We start from the raw sequence: 21,711 nt of genomic DNA on the forward strand, positions 1-21,711 counted from the left end.
TTCTACTCATATTTGAGCAGCACTGCTTATATTTGTAAAAATCTAATTTGATTTTAAGTTTCACCTAAACAGATTAAAACATGAAACACTCAAAGTTCACGCACCACTGTTGAGTTGGACGTCCCGTTTGTACCTCCCATTGGCCTCATATGTAAATATCCAGCCTAAAAAATATATTTAAAGCAGCTTTAGTTATAACGTGTTCACTTCCATTTGGCAGATCATATAAAGGACTTTTTTGTCTTAAAACTTCCAATGCTTAACAGAATAAGCCTAAAATAATCATTTTCTGTCACTTAACTGACACATCATGATCAAACAAACAGACTTATACCAATTTATCATCTAAAAAATAGAAGATATTGAGATCCAAAAGCAAGCAGAGATTACACATTTGTTTAATTAATTATATGTATTTTAATTATTAAGATTGCAGGAATGATTAAGCTGTGTATTTGTTTGCAGTATTGAGTAACAAAGCAATTTATTGCTTACACTCATGCTGTCTGCAACTCAATTAGCTTAATAATATATTAATATTATTAATAGACATTTAAACTGAGTAAAAACTTTGAATGGGCATAATTGATTTTGCAATGATATAAAAATGATTGTATTTTCATTACCTTACAGAACAGTGGCATTTAGTATTTTTTATTTTTCCTCACCTCTGCAAATGAAAAGTCTGTCAAAGGCAGATCTGTCAGTGCTGCCAGAATAATTCCCACCATAAGCAGTGTGAGTCCCCTCATCTTAAAACAAATCAGCCTCCTGAGTGCCCGATGTCTGCTTTGCAGTCCCAGTAAGAGGAGTTTGAATTTATGGCTTCACTTCTAGGTTAAAGTCCAACTCTGAGTTTATTTTGTGTTATTTTCCTCGCCTTCCCTCGTGACGCTTTCTATGTCAAGTTTGAGTTTGTTAGTCAAACTGCTTTCCTGTTTTATTTTGACAGCTGGTTGTCTTCTGTATCTTTTTCTGCAGCTGATTGATCTTCAATCTCTTGTATGTTAACATATTTTTCTCTCACAAAACTCCATCGTATATTAATCATTAGTTTGCTTTATGATATTTTAGTCCACCTACTTGCTCAGCAGCATTTTCACTGCTTTGGTTTGGCACCTAAAGTAAGGGGAGGAGAACTAAAATTCAAATTACATTAAAAATGCTAAAAAATAAAAAAAATCAGCTTCATTTATAATGAAACATTAATAAAGCAACAATGAATGATTCTTTTTCTTGTAATACTGATTTGAGAGAGATTTCACCACTGGTGAATTTGTTCTTCCCTTTAACCCACCACAGGAGGCTCAATCAGGCATTTATGTTTTCAAATAACATGAAAATTTAACTTGATATGATCTGTTCATATAAGCTAGCCTAATGATAAACCAGAATAAAGTGAAGCTAGACTCTGATGTCTTCTCCAGAGACCTGAACTCTGGATCTGCATCCATCTGACAACCAGACTGCTCTTCATCCAGGAATAGTGGTTACCAAGAAACATATTTACTTTTTAAACAATTATACAAATGTCCATCTTTAGACAGAATAGTGACAAATAGACGCAAAAAAGCATTTGCAGGAAGAGAGAGACAGCAAAGGGCCCGTAGTCGGACGTGGTCTCTGCATTGCGCCTTGTGATGAATTGACCTGCTCAACTGGGCGAGCTAAACTTGCACCCTTTAATCATTTTTTTCCATATAGTTAATGATATGAACCTATTAGCATTACTGCACTCTTTGCAAGCTTTCACAAGACTGTTCTGCAGGCAGCATCCATCTGCCAGTTCTGTGCAAATAAGCACACTTACCGTATTTCTCCCAATCTGGCTTCTCTTCATCAGCTCCCTGTTAAATCCCAAAGTAAATTTAAAATCCCTCTAATCACATACAAGGACAATAATCAGGCCCCATCTCATCTTAAAGGCCTTATAGTCCTGCATCACCCCAACAGAGCACTTCGCTCTCAGACTGCTGGTTTACTTGTAGTTCGTGGAGTATTTAAAAGTAGAATGGGACGCTGAGCTTTCAGCTTTCAGGCCCCTATTCTGTGGACCCAGCTCCCAGTTCGGATTAGGGAGTCAGACACCCTCTACTGTTAAGATTAGACTCACTACTTTCCTTTCAGATAAAGCATATAGTTAGGGCTGGAGCAGGTGACCCTAAATCATCCCCTAGTTATGATGCAATAGGTCTAGAGTGCTGGGGACTTCCCATCATGCACCGTTTCTTCATTAACTATACCACTGATTTTATCATTAGTTATTATTAATCTCTGGCTGTCTTCCACAGCCATCTTAATCCCGTCTTCCTCCCATCACCCCAACTGGTCATGGCAGATAGCCCCTCCCTGAGCCAGGTTCTGCCGGAGGTGTCTTCCTGTTAAAAGGGAGTTTTTTCTTCACGTTGTCACCAACTGCTTGGTCATAGGGGAGCGTTTGATTTTTAAGGTTTTCTCTGGATTATTGGAAGGTCTTTACCTTACAATATAAAGCACCTTGAGGTCACTGCTGTTGTAGTTTGGTGATAGCTGAAAATCTGGCCATCATCTCTCACAAGCCGTGCCCTCTACTTTATGGTTATGTTCATGTCCCATATGTGTTCCTAACATCATTACACATTTTAATGTCTTGCAGCTTGCTTGCTTGTTGTTGCTGTCTTGCTTGTTCTTTGTTCTTCCTGTATGTTAACCCAGCACACAACACACAACAGAGTCAGTCAGCTTTTTACATGGAAAGTAAAATTTATTATTCCTGAACCACAAAATAGACTTCTTTGGTTGTACAAATTCACTAGTTACAGTCTTGTATGAGCTATAACCCTCAACCCTAGGACATGTGACCCTTTTCCCCTCCAGCCTATTGGCAAGTAAAAGCCCCCGAAGAGAACTCAAGACAAAAAGAATTAAACACAGAAACTTGAAACACTGCATCAAAAATGTAGTGAACCCCATCTGGAAAAAAAGATTTATCTACTAAAAGATTTTTAAAAAAAAGATATTAGCTGTTGCGAATGTTATCAAACTGAATTTCAGTCAGTGAGAACAACATGGAAAGCTTTAATTAGAAGACACTACATTAAATTAACACAAAATGCTACGATGCTGTGATTCTGCAGAAATACCCGTCACTGACACTGTGTCGAGCTGTAAGCTGAAGAGTCTGAGTGAGATCAATGTCTTGAGAGGGATTTCCTAACTGGTTCTGCCTCTCAGGGCTCTCCCATTAGCAAACCAATATACATGCAGAGAGCATCCCAGCGCCAAGCCTGCCTGAACCTAGATGCATCAGCAGTCCACGTGTTTAGTCTAGGTCCAAGACTGGCTCAGTTTCACACCCCAAATTTTGCTTTTCCTTTCAGTATTTGTACATTATTCACACGATAATAAATGATTTTCAGTGGCGTCAGATTTAAATTAACCATAGACAGAAAAAAAACAAACAACAAAAAAATAAAAACAACAAAAACACACACCTGCTACCTTCACATCACTGTGGCAAACCTCCTCATAATGCAAGGAAAGTGGTGATTCACATTGACTAAAAAAAACAACTATTACCCTTAACAGGGCAGGTTAAGTACCATTAATATTAAAATGATGCCAAAATGCATGCTCCCAAACTGCCTGCTCCATGCTGCTTCCTCCACTGTAGTCAGTTATACTCTCTACAGAGGAATGCGACGTTGCTAAAGGCCCCGTGAAGCGGATATGAAACAACTGAGGCAATTGAATTTGTAAATATGGCTGTCTCAGACAAAACTGATGAGTTAAAAGCGAAGATAAAATGAAGTGATATGCAAATAATCGGCTGAAAGCTGTGATTTTGTGACTCATTAACAGATGGCGAGTCGCATTATCAGCTGGCCTCCAGGCCGGGATAGGGTGAAGGAATAAGTTCTTTAAAAAGCGGATCAGTGGCAGTGCAAAAATGATATGTACTCTTTAAAAAAAAAAAAAAAAAAGCTCACCACATTTTGTGACAGTGAAGGTAGCAGGATGTTCCCTACTCGTTTAATATATATATATGTGTATGTATATATATATACACATACACACTCCTGTCGGCTGAAGAAAACGTTAGTATAGCTATGACCCATTTCTTTTCTGCGTTTGTCTTCCAGTATGTTTTGTTTAAAAGCATCAAAAATCACTGAAGGCTTAGAAATTATAATTCAAATTTTTTAAAAAAACCTAAAAGCTTTGATCTCTAGTTAAAATAGATCTGATTCTACGAGGCAAACTGAATGCTAAATGGAGAGAAATAAAAAAATAAGTAGCAACCCTAGCTAACAACGCTAGTGCTTTCTTGCCGCTGAGGGGCCGTTGAGCAACTGGCCCTCAGACTGGAAAGGCAAGACTGGCACGCGGGTTCTAAGTGTCTGTGTGGCGACTATCAGCGTCGTAGACTTTGCAGTGGTTACATACGGCAGAGTAAATCTCGCTCTACTGACAGCATGTGTAGTGTTTGGTGAATCTGCACCTCCTGTGGACACACGCCCCTCTGAGGCCAGTGCTCCACAGTGTTTGTAAAGTTGTGTATGTTAGCGTGACGTCTGCAGGGTTTTTCTTCAGTTGGTGAGGTGTTATGTGGGCACAGCGGTTTCCAGGCTGCGGCGGCCCTGCCTCAGTTTGCGCTTGTTGCTGTACAGAGCCATCTCCTCCAGGGCGGAGGTGGCAGGCAGCGGGGTGACGTCGGGGCTCGCGGCGGTTCCTGGGAGGGGGGAAAAGAAAAGAAAAGAGAGAGAAAATGCATTTGAGCTGCTGCAATTTCTCATCTTTTCTTGTGACAGTATCTGCTGCAGAAAAGATCAGAGCGACAGGACAGAAGATCCCTGTGAATCCCGTGACCCTGCGAGAGACACCCCACATTTAGAGCAGCAGCTGGAAACGAGCAGGAAACAGATGCATCCAATTTCTGTGCTAAACTCAAACCCATGACTTCAGTATTCCTTAAGTGTTTTCACTGCCAAGTCCTTGTTTTAAACATCCTTTCACTTGCAGTGGTCACCCTTCTCGACTATAGTGATTGTTCCTGCTGATCATGTAAATTAAAAAAAAAAAAGGAAGCACATAACCATCATGTAGCTGAGTTTTTACATGTGTGCATCTGCAGGGCAAAGAGATAGGCCAAAGCTTTGCTGAGTCAGCTGAGCAGGAGGATAAAAGCAATGAACACAGTTGTGGTGAGATGTTTACGTACACTCGTCGTGGGCGTAAATGTCATGGTAGTTTCAGGTGTTCTTTTTGCACAGTGGAATGATCGTATAGGTCCAACAATTAGTCTTTTAAATTGACAAGGCCGGGTAACTTCTAGTTAGTGATCATGACTAAGTGCTGCTGGTAGTTTCTCTTTGCAGAATAAAAAGCTTGTTTGACAGCACTCATTGGATTGACACATACTAGGAACACTGAAGACCCAAACCAGCACCAGTGTCCACAGTGAAGCCTGTTTTACATTGCCATGGACCGAGCGGGTGGCGACCAAGAAAGAAGGCCCTGCTCCAAAATCAACACTTTCAAACTTGACTCAAATTTGGAGTTGCCCTCTTGGACAAACCAAATGCCTTCTGGAGAAAAGTTTGATGGCCAGTCGAGACAAAGACTGAGCTATTTGTCCACAATGATAAGAGGCACAATTGGAGGAGTAAAGGTGCAGCTTTCAGCTGTCGAGTTTGGTGGTGGTAGCATTATGCTCTGGGGCTGTTTTGCTACTGGTGGTACTGGTACATTGCACAAAGTGGATGGAATAGGATCAAACTTGGATGTTCCAGCAGGACAATGATCCCAATCCACAACTGATTTAGGAATGAATAAAGGAAGCTAACATTAAGTTTCTCGAAACGGCCTATCCCAGGCCTCGAGGGGCGGTGTCCTGCAGGTTTCATATCTCACCCTGGGTCTACACACCTGAATCAAATGAGTAGTTCATTACCAGGCCTCTGGAGAACTTTAAGAGATGTTGAGGAGGTAATTTAGCCATTTAAATCAGCTGTGATGAATCAAGGACATATCTAAAACCTGCAGGACACCGGCCCCCGAGGCCTGGGTTTGGACACCACTGGCCTACCCAAAGACCCGACCTCAATCCTGCTTTTAAAGCCAGATCAAAGCCAGAAAACAAACCAATTTACCAAACAATTCAAAGAGTGGTCAAATAAGGAACATTTAACCAAATATTAGTGGTTATATTATGTCTATGTATACATTTCACCCTGTGTGGACTGGAAAAAAGGCAAAATAAATTCAAACTTATGCACCCAGTTCTTATTTTTTAAAGTAATTAAAGTAATTAAAGCCGTACGATCATTCCACCCCAGGAAAAAAAAAAAAGTTCAAAGAAATAATTATAAACCCCAAATTACCAAGACACTCATGGCCATGAAGACTGTCAACTTCTGACCACAACTGTACTTAACCAGTTTTAATCAGCAAATCATGCTTTCAAAATAAAGCAAATAAGTTTCTGATTAGATTTTAGCACACACACGTGGTTTCTCTGCTGCACGTCTTTATATTTAAAACAAATCCATGCACAAATCAAAGGATTGTGGTTAAATTGATCCTTTACACATAAAACGTCCCTTCGAATCAGTAGCTGCTTCCTGTCTGGTGGGGAGCAGACGGCAAAGCACACCCAGGTGGACACACCCATCTTATACCCAAACCCCCAACTGTGCCACACAAACAGCAGGTTAGAGTGTAAATGTACAACCCGACACACACCCCGACAAACGCTCCTCGCATACACACACACACACACACACACACACACACACACACACACAGAGCGACAAACACATGCACACAGGATCCTACCAATAGGAGCCGCTTATCCCAGGTAGGCACCTGAATCAAAGGGGATAGAAGAGGTTGAGGTACAACTTCCTTTACCTATCACTTCACCTGATTGTGAAGCTTTTTTAGAATTTATATTTTAAAGTGACAACAAAAAAATAAAATAAAATAAAATACAAGCAGGAGTGCATACTCCATCTGTACCAGAAACCTTTATTTGTTCTACACATGTGAGAAGTTTCCTGCCACGTTTTCTTGGCAGTGTTGGATTAAAATGACTGTACGATCATTACATGAAGTCAGAATATTATGGTCACATCAATATCTTTGTTATATAGAAATAAAAATATATATTTTGCTTGATACCTCAAAGAAGTCTGCTTTTATCTTACAGCTGATTTCTTACTGCAGCACACACTTTTCAATACACTCGTAAGGCAGCTTGTTTCTGACACTGAAAACAATCATTTTGTGTTTCATAAGTAAAGCTTTGGGGTTACTGTCTCAATATTCTTACTTATTTGAAGTTTTTTTTCTCAATTTTTTTGTTTTCTTTTTAGAAATAGATCCAAAGACACGACTTTTTTAAATCCTGTAATCTGCCATTTTTTTAAGCTCTTTTTTTCAGTTACTTATCAGCAAGAATTCCCGCTACTACTGCAAGACTACAGTAGTCACACTCTGTGTCAAAGACTTTTATTTTGAAAGTCAGAAACAGGAAGAAGCCCATGCATACAAATAAATGAGGTTTCTGGTACAGTTCAGGGCGTAACAATCAGCACCACATACCTGGGTTACTGGAGCCGTCATCCATGAACTTTAACTCTGTGTCAGTTGTGTCCGGGGACTGAAAGAAATAAAAAGAGACTCTTATTAACAGGGACCGACTCTGCGGGGGTTTAATAACCTGTAGCCCAGGGGAAGCCTTCACCAGGTGAGTAGTGGGGCTGGCAAGGTAGGAGACTGTCAGGAAACATGTCAGCTGCTTTCTGCAGTTTAGCAGGCAGCACTGAAGCTCCTAATCTGTCAGAGCCACAAAGCCAGAGTACATCTACTCAACTACTCCCCCAGGAGAAACGGGCGTGTTAAAGAAGAGGGCGTCGGTTAAGTCATTGCCGTCGAGGTTTCTTGTGTCAGGTGGACACACCCACAAAAGAGAGGACAAACAGAGAAACAGCACTAATGCCACCGATGCACAACGGGGGGAAAAACAAAAAAAACAAGCAGCACTGTGAGGAGTCATCTGTTGCTTAATTTGAATTAAATTGATCATGCTTGGAAGTGATTTATCTATTTATTTACTCTACACAAAGAATTTAATGTGTCACTCAACTGAAGCCGACACACATGACAGGCTCAGACGTTTTTCAGATAATGCACAAACACAGACTTAGCTGTGGTTGGAGTTATTCCATGATACGAGCTGTGAAGGGCTCCCTTTATATCTCCACTCCACTTTAGGAGACGGGGGACTCAATCAATCAGTGTACGACGCACTCTTCTGTTCAGGAGCTGGATAACTTGCTCGACTTCAATACAGCTGTGACATTGACATCATGTAAATTTCATTTTAAAAGCTACTGAATTTGTCTGCAGGGATCGAAGACTGTATACACTGATCAGAGATAATATTATGATATTTAATCATGGCACCTGTTAGTGAGTGGGATATATCAGGGAGTAAGTGAACATTTTGTCCTCAAATTTGATGTGTCAGAAGCAGGAAAGATGGGCAAATGTAAGGATTTGAGTGAGTTTGAAAGGACAAAATTTTGCTGGCTAACTGACTGGGTCAGAGGATCTCTAAAACTGCAGCTATTGTCGGGTGTTCCCGATCTGCAAGGTCGTGGCAAGTCTCACTGATGCACGTGGGGAGCATAGGCCTATCCAACCCTCATCTGTGACATCTTATTTCAAAAAGGTAAAAATCCTTAGCCTGACACTTCAAAATGGGAATTTGCCTTATATTAAGTATATATATATATATGTTATATACTGCAGTGGAGGGTTCAGTTCACAGCCACTATAAAGTCAAGGAATAACTACAACTGTGAATAATTTGTTCTCTGTGAAGATTGAAGATAGGTTTGGAGGAAAAAGAAAAGAAAAGTCCTCAAACCCCCGAAGGCTTAAACGGCCGTGCAGGAAACAAACAAGCTGAAAATATTCGTAATATCCATAAATATCCCAGAATCCCAGACAGTGTAAACCGACGGTGTCACAGACGACGGATACTCGACTCAGAAATAAACGACCACTTGCAAACAAGCGCTGCTGCTCCACCTCTACTCCAAGATTCCCCTGCTTCCCCCTTCTCTTCCTCCACACGGGAGGAAATTAACTCTTCCCCAAACAGACGGATACAAACTGAACCGTTATCCTCTTGAGAGCACAGAAGATCAGCGGGTGAGATGAGATGAGCGCAGATGAGAGGAAATGTCAAGAAGGACATGTCATTCTTCTGCATGATGTTCAACCCATGCGTGGAACAAGACAACTGATGGCAGTGAGTGTGAAAGTGAATAAGATGCAGAGTTTTCCACCCAGGTTAGTGGGATCAAAGACCTGTCTGCATCCCAGCAGCTGGTGAGCGTTAATGTTTGCGACCGATTAGTTGGCTGCGAGATAGATAGATGTGAATGGATACAGCTAAAGATGCTGTTGCACTTGTGAGTCACAGGTGTGAGGCAGAGGGAGGGAGGGAGGCTGATGTGGTGTGCTGTTATTTAGATTAAAAGTCCGCCTTCATTGTGCAGGTGAGAGTTAGTGAGACACACCATGAGTAGGAGAGAGAGCACGGATCGATGACTGAGCGACAACCTAGACTGCAGTCACAGGGAGGCCCTCCTGATTAACAGAAACTAGAGGGAAGAGGCAGCACGGGAAAGCCAGGGAAGGGAGGGAGGGAGGAGGAGGAGGCTTGATGCCCCCGGAGATCGGCATGCAGCCAATACCTGGATGTCGTATACGGGTTTGGAAGAAGGAATGGCAGCAAACTGTCGGTAGTCAAACTTCTTTGTTGACACGGACTAGAAGGATAGCAAACAGGAATGAGCAGAGGGAGAAGAGGGGAAATAAGGAAAACAAAAGAGAGGAACATGGAGGAAGTGGGACAAAGTATAGAAAGGAGAGAAAACAGCGGAAGAGGGGGAAAAGTCAGGGAATAAGAGGAAAAGACAGAATAAAATGGAAGAGGGAGAGTGGAGGGCAGAGAGGCAAATGGGTGATTTAAACAGCCAGCTGTGGCATTGATGGGAGAGCAGTGTGTGTGTTTTCAGCTCTGATTGGATAGAGTGGCAATGAGCAAGATGGTGGATTCATGTCAATGTATTTTGATGCAAATGTACCTCTTCCAGCTTGTGAAAAAACGAGCCTGACGATTTCCTTTATTCAATTAAATCACACTGTAAAGTAAGTGTTACAGCTTTTTTTTTTAAAAATATTATGATGACTCAAGCTCTCCAAGTCAGTACAAACTAGCAAGTGGAGGAAAAAACAACAATTAAATCAGTCAATAAGAAACTGGAATTCAGGATTAAATCTTACCAGCCTGCCTGGCGAGGTTAATCCTCGAGGACTGAGCTCTGCCAAACAGACAAAAAAATGTGCTTAAGCAGGTAGAAAAAAAAAAAAAGGGTGGAAAAATGAGCTTTTTAGGTTTTTAAAGATGAAAAAACAAACATAAAAAACAAGATACAGTTTCCTTTAGCAGCAGCTTCTTACCCTCCATAGGAGTGGGAGAGGGCGTTGGTGCAGGCGAGGGTGACTCTGTCAGTTGATCTAGTGTCCCACGTTTCTTCCCGTCCCGAGACTTGGCGATGACCATCTGAGCCTTCAGTGCATCCTGCTCCAGAGACTTCATTCTGCAGGAGGAACGACCGCAATCAAAAAAAATATTCAAAGGCATTTAATAAAGTCCAACGTTAACAGAAATAGAGAGACAAAAAACTGACACCGTCTCTCTCTCACACACACACACACACATGTGCACACCACTACGGGTGGGTGCAGGCCAATCACTGCTAATTTTGGGGTGTTCCTTGTCCTGGTTTGCTGTGATTAAAAAAAATAAAATAAAATAAAATAAATGTAATTTCAAAGCAAAAAATAAGGATGCACTCCAGGAAAAGGGACTACCTACTGCTAGTAGGCGTACCCTCAGCTCACAGAAAGCTTGCGTACTTACTGCGGATCACGTGTTAGTAACAGTACAAAAAGAACAGCAAGGCACAAATGAAAACGAAGAGTTCTGCAGAACGAGGGTGGAAGACTAGACAGAGAAAAGAAAAGAGAGGCGGGAACCAAAAGGAGCTGGAGATGGGAAACAGCAGAGACGTGCAGAAGCAGTACGGCACTGGAAAGGCAGCGGAAGCACTGTCAGTGTTGCTGCGAGTGCTTGCTTGGACCTTTCCGAACTCGGCCTCTAGCAAAGTACCCCAAATATCAAAGCACCCCAGCACAACCCCACGATGCCGTGCATCTGGCCCTGGCGGCCGGGGCCGAGGAGCAGACCTGAGCTGGGAGGCTGCAGAGGAGGAGGTAGAGGAGGAAGTGGGGGGCTGGGGTGCCGCGGCCGTGCCCTGAGATGCCCTCACTCGGGCCTGGTAGAGCCTCTTAGCCAGGTCCTGCTCATACTGCCTAACATCCTCCTCTAGGCCATAGGGCCTGTGCCCCACAAGGTCACAGAGAGAGGGAGGGAGTGGAATAAAAAAAGGGTACGCCAGGATGACGGAGGAATGGTGGAGGAGGACAGGAAGAAAGGCACACAGACAAAGAGAAGAAAACCAAAGAATGGAAGGTAAAACACCAATATAAGTAGGAGAGCCAGAAATGATAAATAAGACCATTTTTAGACACAGTAACAGTGAGACAGAGACACAGACTGACCACACACGCAGGATAGTGCTGTCACTAAACTAAATCTACCGAGAATTTACGTTTGCTTTGACAAAAAGTAACTTCTTGAAGCCTTTTATTTACTAGCTTGACAAACTGTAACAGGAAACGTGGGACAGAAGTGTTTCAGAACATCGGAATTTAAAGAAGTCGTTAAAAAAAAAGAAATTTGCAACTATAAAAGTCTGATCTGATCCTTGGTTTCCTTCGGTACGCGTTTTTCTTTGCGTGTGGATGCTGCCGTCTTCCAAAGTTACCATCCAAGTTAAGTCTCCTGTTACTCAAAAACTGCTGAAATAAATCCACAAATCGAGGTTTAGCCCTGAAAGCATTACACTCTACTTATTTTATTATCCTTGTTTAACGTGTGGCATGGTCGTATTACCGTGCTGCCCTCCACATTGCTCTCTTCTCGGCTTCCAGGGCTCGTTTCTCTGCAGGGGACAGGTCCTTGTCAGGTGCCACGGCCAGCTCGGGGCTCTGCATACGAAGTCTCTCTTGGTGTCTGCGCTCTGCTTTGGCTGTTCGGATGGGAGCTGCTGACTCCCCGGGGTAAGCTGGGATGAGACTGACGGGATAGACGGGTGCAGTTAGTTTGGTTTCTAGGCTTTGAGTGAGCTCAGAGTTCAATCATCAGAGGGAGAAACTGAAAATTCTGCAGCTTAAAAACTGACCGCCGCACTGGGAGGATGACGTGAGGAGTGTGATCAGTGGCTAACAGCACGTAAACATGTCGTCCTGTGTGTTGTAATTACCCAGTCATTGAGTTGGGCCTCTGCTCCAGCCTGAAGCTGTCCTCCAATGAATTCCTCTGAGAGTCTCCCTTGCCATCTACTGAGGAAGGCCTTCATGCAAAACGAACAATTAGTCTTCAGTGTGCAGAAGAAAGTGTAAAGAAAAATAGATTAGTCTAACACAGCTTCCCACCCTGAGCTGTAGTTTGGTGGTGTGGAGCAGTGCTGCGATGGGGTGGACACCGGCTCCACTTTGTACTCCACTCCATCCAGCAACACCTTTCCGGTGGCCTTCATCTGTGCCACCTGCTTAGCCAGGTCCTCCTCATCCTCATCCTCGTCGTCATCATCCATTAAGTACTCCCGCGCTCGCTGCTCAAACTTCCTCTCTGGTAACAGATTATCATGTAAACACACTCCACTGATTTGAACACATTCCTTAGATGCGAGCTGCATGTGGCTACGAAGGACACTCAGGAAACAAACCTTCTTCCTCCCTCATTTTCTTGAGGTCATCCTCCCCGACGAGGGAGACTCGAGGCTTGGGTTTTTCTGGCGTCTGCTGCTTCACGTCGATCTCAAAGTACTTCTGTCTGTCCCTGAAAGAGCGCTGCTCTGGGCTGTGCTTACCACCAAATGATGGGCTCTGTGGCATCAAAATCAGGACAAAATGAACAAAATTAGAAGAGATAAATGCTGAAATTAGAGCGCTTGCATATTATAATAACATCTGTATAGTGTTGCAGCATTAAATGCTGAAGTCTGCATGAGTCAGCATTTTTGCACATCAGGTTCCTTCGTCTTTAAATCTATAAAGGTTTTTGGTTAGATGCTTGAAATAAGATGTCTGTTTAACACACAGTTCCACAGATTTTATTCTAAAATATACAACACCCCAGTAAATATCCCACAGAGAAGTGGCTAAATGAGACGACAAGGACTTTTACAGTTATCAAAATGAACACAGGAGGTTAGTGGTGTTGGTGAAATTCAGGTCATGCAGCTGTGGTTTAGTTCCCTTCCACCCCATGTTGGCACTTTTAGTTGTTGCAATTGCATTTATGCTTCAAAAATCATAACAGTGGTGTCAACTTGTGGAAAATTACCCTGCTGAACAGAACAAATGTTAGAGTTCATTTTCTGTGATAAAGCAAAAGCACAAAAAAAAACTCTGGTGTCCGGGAAGATGTTAAATGCAGGATCATCTACACATAGAAAGTCCTCGCAGCACTAATTCCGACTAATTAAAGCTGCAGAGACGTTCGCGAGAAGGTCAAAAGATGTCGTTAAAGATGCAAGAAAAGCATCTCAGACCAAAGAGGACGAAAAAAAAGAACAGCCATAAAATATAACCCAGCACCATTAAGCTACATTACATCAAATAACTGACGCTCCCAATTCCTGACAGAAGTAGCATAGTTGTCTCCCAACCTGTAGGAGCACAGACCCCACCACCGGTCAAGCCAAGCACATGAGCACAGGGATGCTCTAGCTGTGGTGGAGGCGGTGGGTACCTGCAGGTCCATGGAAGGCGTGGAGCGGCGCGGCACTGCTGCAAAGCTCATATACTCACGACGGTCTGATAAGAGGGGTTGCCGAGGGGAGACCTTGCCGGTCAGACCCTCGCCAGCTCCCTCCCGACCATCGGTGTCATCAAACACCTCGTTGTTCAAATCAGGCTGAAAAGGCCACACAGGTCATCACCAGATGATCAGTGCAGCACGCTTTGAGCAGATGTGCAAAGCTACAGCTTCAATACTCACTTCTTAAACACCATATTGACTCAAATATAATGAAACTGTAGAGGGAGACTTTTAGAAACTAAATGTCTAGAAACAATTGCCGTCTTTATTTTCTGGTCAACGTGGTACAGCAGACACCTGTGATGTGCTTACTCACCTCTGGAGAAGGTTGCTTTGGTTGGAAGTTGTTCCTTGTGCCATAAAGGTCCTGTTGGTAGTGCAAGAAATGAGTGTTAGCAACATGAAGGACACAAAAATGACTCAGGACAGAAATGGCTACAGAGGACAGACTGATTAACAGATACACAGTACGTACAGAAGTCAGCACACCCCCCTGCAATATCACGTCAAATGATTGAAAAGTGTAACTACATTGCTAATAAGATGAACAATGAAAAACAAACAGAGTAGAAGAACTTTTCTGAAAATACAGGCCAAAGTGAATACATCTGTGGTCACTAAGACAGGACTCAGCACACCTGGGATTTTTAAGGAAGTGGAAACCTTGCTGACCACTTTGATCACAAGGTGATGCCACAGGTTGCCTCCCACTACGCCCTGGTGGGAGGCAACCTGTCTCCAGAACAATTGCTATAGTCACAAAGCCTGGTGAAGGTTTGCAAATAACTGTCAACTGATTTCTAAATACAGACAGAAACTACAGAAAATGTTTTATACAAATCCCACAATCGTGTACATTTGTACATTTGACAGTTCAATTGAGTACTGAACGGCAACCTTATAACTGCGTTCAATGTGTGCTTGTTTGTTGACATTTAGTGTTTGCATGCTAGGTTAATTATGCTACATATTTTCAACAAGACCAAGTTTGGGTGACCTTTATGAAGCACCCTGCTGGGTATTAAACCTTCTCTATGTACAATTCATCATTAATGTTACAATATATATTTATATTAATTTAGTTTTCAAACCACGACTGGCAAAAACTATCCACTTAATTTCAATGTAATTTATATAGCATCACATCACAACAATAGTTGCCTTGAGGTGTTTTATATTGCAAGTTAAAGACCCTCCAATAATACAAAGAAAACAGACAAAACCCCAACAATCATATGACCTATAAGGTGCTCATAGACCACCTATGAGCAAGCGGTTTGGCGACAGTGGGAAGGAAAAACTCCCTTTTAACAGGGAGAAATTTCCAGCAGAACCAGGCTCAGGGGGGCAATCAGTCGGGGATGAAAAACTACTTTGCTGAAGGACAGAGACAATGCACTTTTGAATCATTTCACATTTAAGCGATATTGCACAGGGGTGTAATATATTTTTAAATAAATGTGACTGAATATTAGTACACGAGCCACACATGAACGGATGGATGGATCGAGAGTCAACACCAATACGACAGATGATGGCAACGAAGGCATTCCACACGTCACAGCACGTCACAGGCCCCCCCAACAAGGCGCAGGCTTCATTTAGCGCAGCCTGCTCCAGTCAGGAGGATGCGGCACGAGACCAACCAGGCAGCACAGCATGCTTGTGTTGTTGTAGTGACCCGGTCGGGTCCGGACAGCACGGCCTACCTGCGGCGGCTCCAGCACTGCCAGTGAGCGAGGCACGGCGGCAAACGCCTTGTATGCCTGCTTGACATTCATGGGAAACTCGTCGGGCGAGGAGGGGGAGGGGGCGCGAGGCTGCAGCGTGGGGAGGGGGTCACGGAGGGAGGGTGGGGGAGGTCGATATGGTAAAGGAGGCGGGGGGGGGGGGGGGGGGGGGGTAGGACAGACAGACAGAGACATGGAGGAGAGGACAGACTATGAAAAAAACCAGCAAAGTTGAAGAAGACTGTGGAGGAGAACAGGTGAAGAGCATGGCAGCTGGTTTCATGTGAGAGAGGAGGGAGTATGCCAAAAAAGACAGACAGTAGGGCTTGGAGAGTTCAAAGCAATGGAAGATTTTTCCCGTCAATGAGCAACTTTACGAAACAATCAGGAAGACGTGAGATGAAATCATAGATTCATCAGTATTTTCTGATTCACCTGAGCTACTTGTCGATAGAATGAAATGAGCGAATATTTCAAAATGCGGTTAACTTTTAGGAGTTATTCTGGGTCGAGTCTTCAGGTAGAGCTCAAATAATTACAACCTCCAGGTGTGCCCGGGGCTGAACACACTCAGCTCCCCTGTGCACTCAAACACTTCAGTCTTTGGTTTTAACTTCTTTGAAACTCATTTGTGTGCCATAATTATCTGTAACTGCTGCACTTTTTTAGTATTATTACTATTATTATTTTTTAGGCTGTGTAGTCACAGCATGTGGCACGGACGGCAACAGCAGAGAGAGAGAACAGCCCTACGTGGTGGTGAGGGGTCTTACAGAGGTCTGGGAGTTGAAGGGGGAGGGGCCATGCTGAAAGGGGTTGGGGCTGTGGCCGTCTGGCGTGGCGGGTGAGTTGCTGGGCCGAACACGCCCCACTGGCTGGATGGCACCTGGTCGCGTCTGGAAGGAAAACAAATATTGATAGTAAAATATAAGCGAACTGGTTCTTAAGTTGATGAAGTTTAATTAGAATGAATGGAAAGTGGGTGGAGTTGATAAGTGAAATGCATCTGAGCATGTGTGCAGATTTTATAGAATATGATTAACATCAAGCTCCGCCTCCTCCAGAGCTACTTCAGGTGTGGCGAATCTGAGCACCTAAAGAGGCTTTAAGGGTCTGTTTAGCACTTTAGCATGCAATACTATACTGGCTAGACTGTATGTATGAAATATATATGTTTAGATTTTAGACTTTATTTAACTGTTCCTAGGAAATAATTCCATCACTTTGCCACCCACCTGTATAGTAACCAGTAGGTTATCAAATACAAGACCATAAATAGCTTCATATATGTGGTTAAACTGACGCAAACTGGGCTCTACTCTTATACTGCAAAATACATCATCCTAAAACAGCTATTTCTGAGCTCTGGAGACACTCACTGATGATGAGGTGTTGTCCTTGACAGTGGGAGTGGAGGTGTAATGAATATTTGCCTGCAACGAAAATTAAAACAAAGCCATGACAATGACACAGAAATGCATGGATCAGCAGCACAGTGAATAAAGTCACTAAATCTAAACTTAAGGGGCTTCTTTAGGATGATGCCAGGCCACATAAAGACACTCTTCAGAAAACTCGAAGCTACCAGAGTTTACCTTGAGCTAATATGATCACCAAATGTGGGACGGTGGTCATAATATGCAACGTAGATTGATAAAGCTCAAGGGGAGAACAAAAAGGATCACCCAGCAAGAAAATATTAAGCCATAGCTGGTCAGTAGATCTATTTCTCCAGTCTGCATGAGGCAAACCATCAGTAATCAGCTGGCTATGGAGAAGCAGTCACATGCTTTTCAGACCACTCAGCTAGTTATGTTTTACTGTCAGAGAGCTCAGAGCAGCGTGAGCTAAAAAAGAAATCCAGGCCAGAGCTGAAAGGGCCACATGCCCCACTTACGAAGCGGGTCTCCCTGCCTGCACACAGGGAGCTGTTGGAGGAGTGGTGGCTGGGCTAAGGGTGGGAGGAGAGGTCAAACTGTCAAATACCTCCTCTAAAAAGAGCTACAAGTCACTCATGGAAAAAGGATTAAAAAAAAAAAATAAAAAAAAAAATGGTATGAGAGCAGGCGATAAATATTAGAAGAAAGCTGGGTTTAAGAGCCGCTTACCGGTTGGATAGTAGGAGAGTAAGGGGCTTCCCTGATTGGGCTTTCCGTCCTGGTGAAATCAGAGGAAGGCGCCTGGAAAAACAAAAAGTAAGGACACAAATTTAACAGCCGCTCTGAGTTTCACTGAAAACACAGAGCAGAAAACAAAACAAAAACAAAAAACTGTTTAGTCCAGCTGTGAATTTACGCCTCCCTAAACATGCGCTTTTCTTTGCAGGCCGTGCTCCTTCGTGACCCTCCTCCTCACAGCTGTCGGCTCAGACATTCCAGTCGATCCTGATCACAGACTCACAAATACCTCACGAGGTGCCACAAGCTCTGTGCTCACAGTAAAAACATGCAACCGTTCAGCTGGTTATTATTAAAACAGGATTAATATGCATGAATTGGCCAAAGGGCATCCTAGAGAGAAAAGAAAAATGCTTTCACATGAACCATCCAACTGAGAGTATTTATCTCAGAGTGCAGCTTTCTGTTAACACACCATGCTGCCTAAACACCACACTCAGGCGGGCGTCTCTCTTGCCTTGCTGAACAGCCAGGGCTGCAGCTGCCCCTGTCTGCCGTACCCCACCGGAGGCCCCGACAGGATCTGCTCTCTGGGAGGAAGACCTTTTCCTTTGCGATTAGCCACCAAGAAAGGGTTCTCGCTGAAGCAGATCGACTGAGAGTCCACCAGGCACTCCTCTTCTTCAGGTGCAAGGGATGAATTAAGAGGTGTCGTCGAGCCAGTACTCTGAGAGGTGGAGGTCCCATCAGGGGAGAAATGGGATCCTTGAAGATAGCTGGGGTCCGAGTTCAGACTGGAGCTGGACTCAGGGTCCAAGTGGCTGAGGGGCTTAGAAGGTTCATCTAAACCAAAGCCTAGGGGCTTTAAAGGAGCTGTGTACTGAGCCTGCACGGGGGCCTCCATAGGATCAGTCAGAGTGACAGAAAACTGCACAGCAGCAGAGGAAAGAGGGGGGACAGACAGACAGTAAACTAGTGACAGGAAAAGCTAAAGAACTCCAGAATACAGAGAAGAAAGGAAGCTGCTCTCAGTTAGATTAAACGACAAAACAAGTTCATTACCACTTCAATTCCCTCCTTACAGGTTTCGATGTTCTCACTAAAGTTACTGCAGAGACCAAGGGGCACCGATTTCAGCAGCAGAAAACTAAATTTGTAACTCTAAAATTTTAACTGTATGTGATCTCAGGTGCGCTCACTGAAATCCCTCCTTGCACGGGCTAACTGGTTTTTGCAGGTATTGGAAGTGCAATGATCTTCTGTTCATCTTTAATTTCCCTCCAATAGAAGTGCCAACCTAGCAGCTCCTTAAAAAACATTAGTGGCCTGTTTGTAGGACTTCAACTATTATTTTCAAAATATTATAGATTAATCAATCTTACAGTTACAGGTACACCAGATGGGTTATGACTGGTTTATAAACAATAATAAAAATGTCAGTTTTTTTATTTTATTTTAAATGCGTAACTTTTAATAGGATTAAACTTACAGGATAAGATGCACTTATATTGATCAATTCTAACCCTTAAATCTTCCAATCAAATAGATTTTTCTATTAAATATTTGCTATTAAACCCTAAAAGAACTTTGGATTAGGGCTTTGTCATTTAAGCCCTGCTTTTGATCCTGAACTCATTGTTAGTTAGAAGGAACTGGATGAAGATGCTGTTGATGGTGAATCACCCAACGGGCCAGTTGTTAGAAGATTAAATTGAATATTATAAACTCGCCTTTTAGGGTCAGCTTGAAACTAATTAAGCACAATCAATACAATATCTGGACACTGAATACGTACATTCATGTAGTACCTGATACATTCTCTAAAACGTGCGAGGGCGTTTCTGTCACAGAGAAAAAAAGAGAAGCTCGACATAGAAGCATCTTGGTGCTAAAAAGAGTCGCTCGCGTCACTAAATCTTTCCCGAAGCCTTTAAGATACGTTTCCCAGCGGCCATCATTCAAGACTCGCCGCAGCCCACACTCCTAGCATCTGCTTTAAATAAACATTATCAGATCAGTGAGACATTCAGGCTCCAGCACACCTTCAGCCCCTCCTGTACTTAACAGTGACGACTTCTGCTCGTGTCACAGCTGAGAGACTACGCAGCTTTTAAACCAACGTTCACTCTGAAACTGAATCTCAGCCATGTTCCGTTTCACATACTTAAGACCTTAAAATCGTTAAAAATCTTCAGGTCAGCCCAGACAAACTGCAGTGGAATTTATCCCACATGGCCTTGACATATCTGGTGATAATCGAAATAGCCACACTAAGAATACAGCGAGCATTGTGAAGCAGCAAGGCAGCTCTGTACTGTCAGAGTCGGCGCTGCGATGAGGGTCAGCGAGGTGGAATGTGAACGAGTGCCCTTTTGGCACCGACACCGACTGCGAGGGACAGCTGGGGCCCCGCTGTGACAGAGCAAAGTCAGGCTGCTCGTTCGCCGGCATGCCAACGCGCTGAGCTGTCTGGGAAGACCAAAGCAACCTGGGAACTGAAGTGTTTAAACACTTCAGTCACGGCTTTAAGTGAATGCCATGAATCAGTAACAGAAAGCACAGTCTGAAATGCTAGAACAAAATTTATGGAAAATGTTTTCTGTGTAAAATTAAATGATAGCTCTATTAAACAGGACTTGGGATGTCCTTAAAAACCAAATACATATTTACCAATAAAAAGTTTTACTAACAGAAAGTATCAGATTATATTAAATTACATTTGAATGGGTCTAACACATTTTCAGTCAGGAATTTCTAGAGCACAACACTACTAGTTTTACCTACTCTAAAAATTTGGATCAGTTAGGGCCGTTAATAGGATACGTTAGGCAACATCACATAAAATTGATGTAAAATATGCCATCAGACAGTTGGTGTGTCTAAAGTAACATAACAGGAAAAAACAGGACAGGAAAGGTTTTCTCTTGTTCTATAAAACTAGGGCGCTACCTTGTACAGCACTTTGGTTACCCTGTGTTGTTTTTAAATGTGCTTATAAATAAATTGACTTAACTACAAATGTAAGACCAATGACTGATTTTCAAACCGATACTGACATTTGTCAATTTTACAAATTTGGTATTCTGATATATTGGTTGATATAATTTTTTTTCCCCCCCAGACACTTGAAACATTATCTAAAAGTTGTTATAAGGACTCGATTACGTTTGCTCGGATAAAATTAAAAGTAATTTATTGCAAAATTCATATTTAATTTCTTTTTTTTAATTTGTCAGAAGGTTTTATAAATATTCTCAGTTTTGGCAACTATTTCATAGTTCAGGCTTTACAGAGTTAAGATGATCCTCATTTAACACGCTATTAAGAAAGTCGTGAGTTGTTTCAAACTTCAAAATTCAACCTTGCCCTTTGTAAACATGAGTTAAAAATCAGGACAAACTTCTTGGAAAATTCTAGGAATTTGGTTAAACCACCCTTTTTTATTTTTATATTTATTTTAGAAAGGTTTTATTATGAAGGAACAGTAGAGAGAGAACAGCAAAGCTGATTTAAACACCAACAAATGGGAAATACAACCCTGTCCTATCTTCACACTCAGTTCAAATAAAACAAGGCCCTCTATGCATTTATCTATTGGCAGTTTAGCAGGTTGGTCTCAGGTCTGAATCCATCTCAACTTCTTATAAATCACATCTTGTATCACTAATATTTAAGCAACACCTCTTCTTTTGTTTAAACATTTTTACAACAAAGCAGTGCTATGAAGCACACCCACTTGTGTTTCACCATCAAAATCAGGGCTTATGAGATACTAACCACTTCAATTTAAAATATTGGTCCACTATGAGTGTAACTAACCAACAAGCTGTTCTTACAGTACAGTCTGAACAGGACC

The 21,711-nt window shown here is 42.6% G+C and overlaps 1 protein-coding gene across 6 annotated transcripts in view; it reads right to left on the reverse strand.

Annotated features, from left to right (window-relative positions):
- Positions 1 to 2,720: 2,720 nt before the first annotated feature.
- scrib (scribble planar cell polarity protein) overlaps positions 2,721 to 21,711 on the reverse strand; it is a 78,567-nt gene continuing 59,576 nt past the window's right edge. The window contains exons 29-44 of one of the 6 annotated variants that reach the window (XM_025910147.1): positions 17,847 to 17,918; positions 17,118 to 17,171; positions 16,512 to 16,634; positions 15,718 to 15,828; positions 14,325 to 14,375; positions 13,940 to 14,104; positions 12,912 to 13,071; positions 12,619 to 12,814; positions 12,447 to 12,536; positions 12,077 to 12,259; positions 11,308 to 11,460; positions 10,519 to 10,658; positions 10,342 to 10,379; positions 9,750 to 9,824; positions 7,585 to 7,642; positions 2,721 to 4,711 (exon numbers count right to left, since the gene is read on the reverse strand). In XM_025910147.1, the coding sequence (XP_025765932.1) occupies positions 4,584 to 4,711; positions 7,585 to 7,642; positions 9,750 to 9,824; positions 10,342 to 10,379; positions 10,519 to 10,658; positions 11,308 to 11,460; positions 12,077 to 12,259; positions 12,447 to 12,536; positions 12,619 to 12,814; positions 12,912 to 13,071; positions 13,940 to 14,104; positions 14,325 to 14,375; positions 15,718 to 15,828; positions 16,512 to 16,634; positions 17,118 to 17,171; positions 17,847 to 17,918 (1,797 nt within the window). In that variant the 3' untranslated portion in view covers positions 2,721 to 4,583. The remainder of the gene's footprint in view (positions 4,712 to 7,584; positions 7,643 to 9,749; positions 9,825 to 10,341; positions 10,380 to 10,518; positions 10,659 to 11,307; positions 11,461 to 12,076; positions 12,260 to 12,446; positions 12,537 to 12,618; positions 12,815 to 12,911; positions 13,072 to 13,939; positions 14,105 to 14,324; positions 14,376 to 15,717; positions 15,829 to 16,511; positions 16,635 to 17,117; positions 17,172 to 17,846; positions 17,919 to 21,711) is intronic. The other 5 variants (XM_019363042.2, XM_025910149.1, XM_025910148.1 and 2 more) reach the window with 5 other exon arrangements.

This window comes from Oreochromis niloticus, linkage group LG9 (genome assembly GCF_001858045.2).
Source record: "Oreochromis niloticus isolate F11D_XX linkage group LG9, O_niloticus_UMD_NMBU, whole genome shotgun sequence".
Taxonomy (NCBI): Eukaryota; Metazoa; Chordata; class Actinopteri; order Cichliformes; family Cichlidae; genus Oreochromis; species Oreochromis niloticus.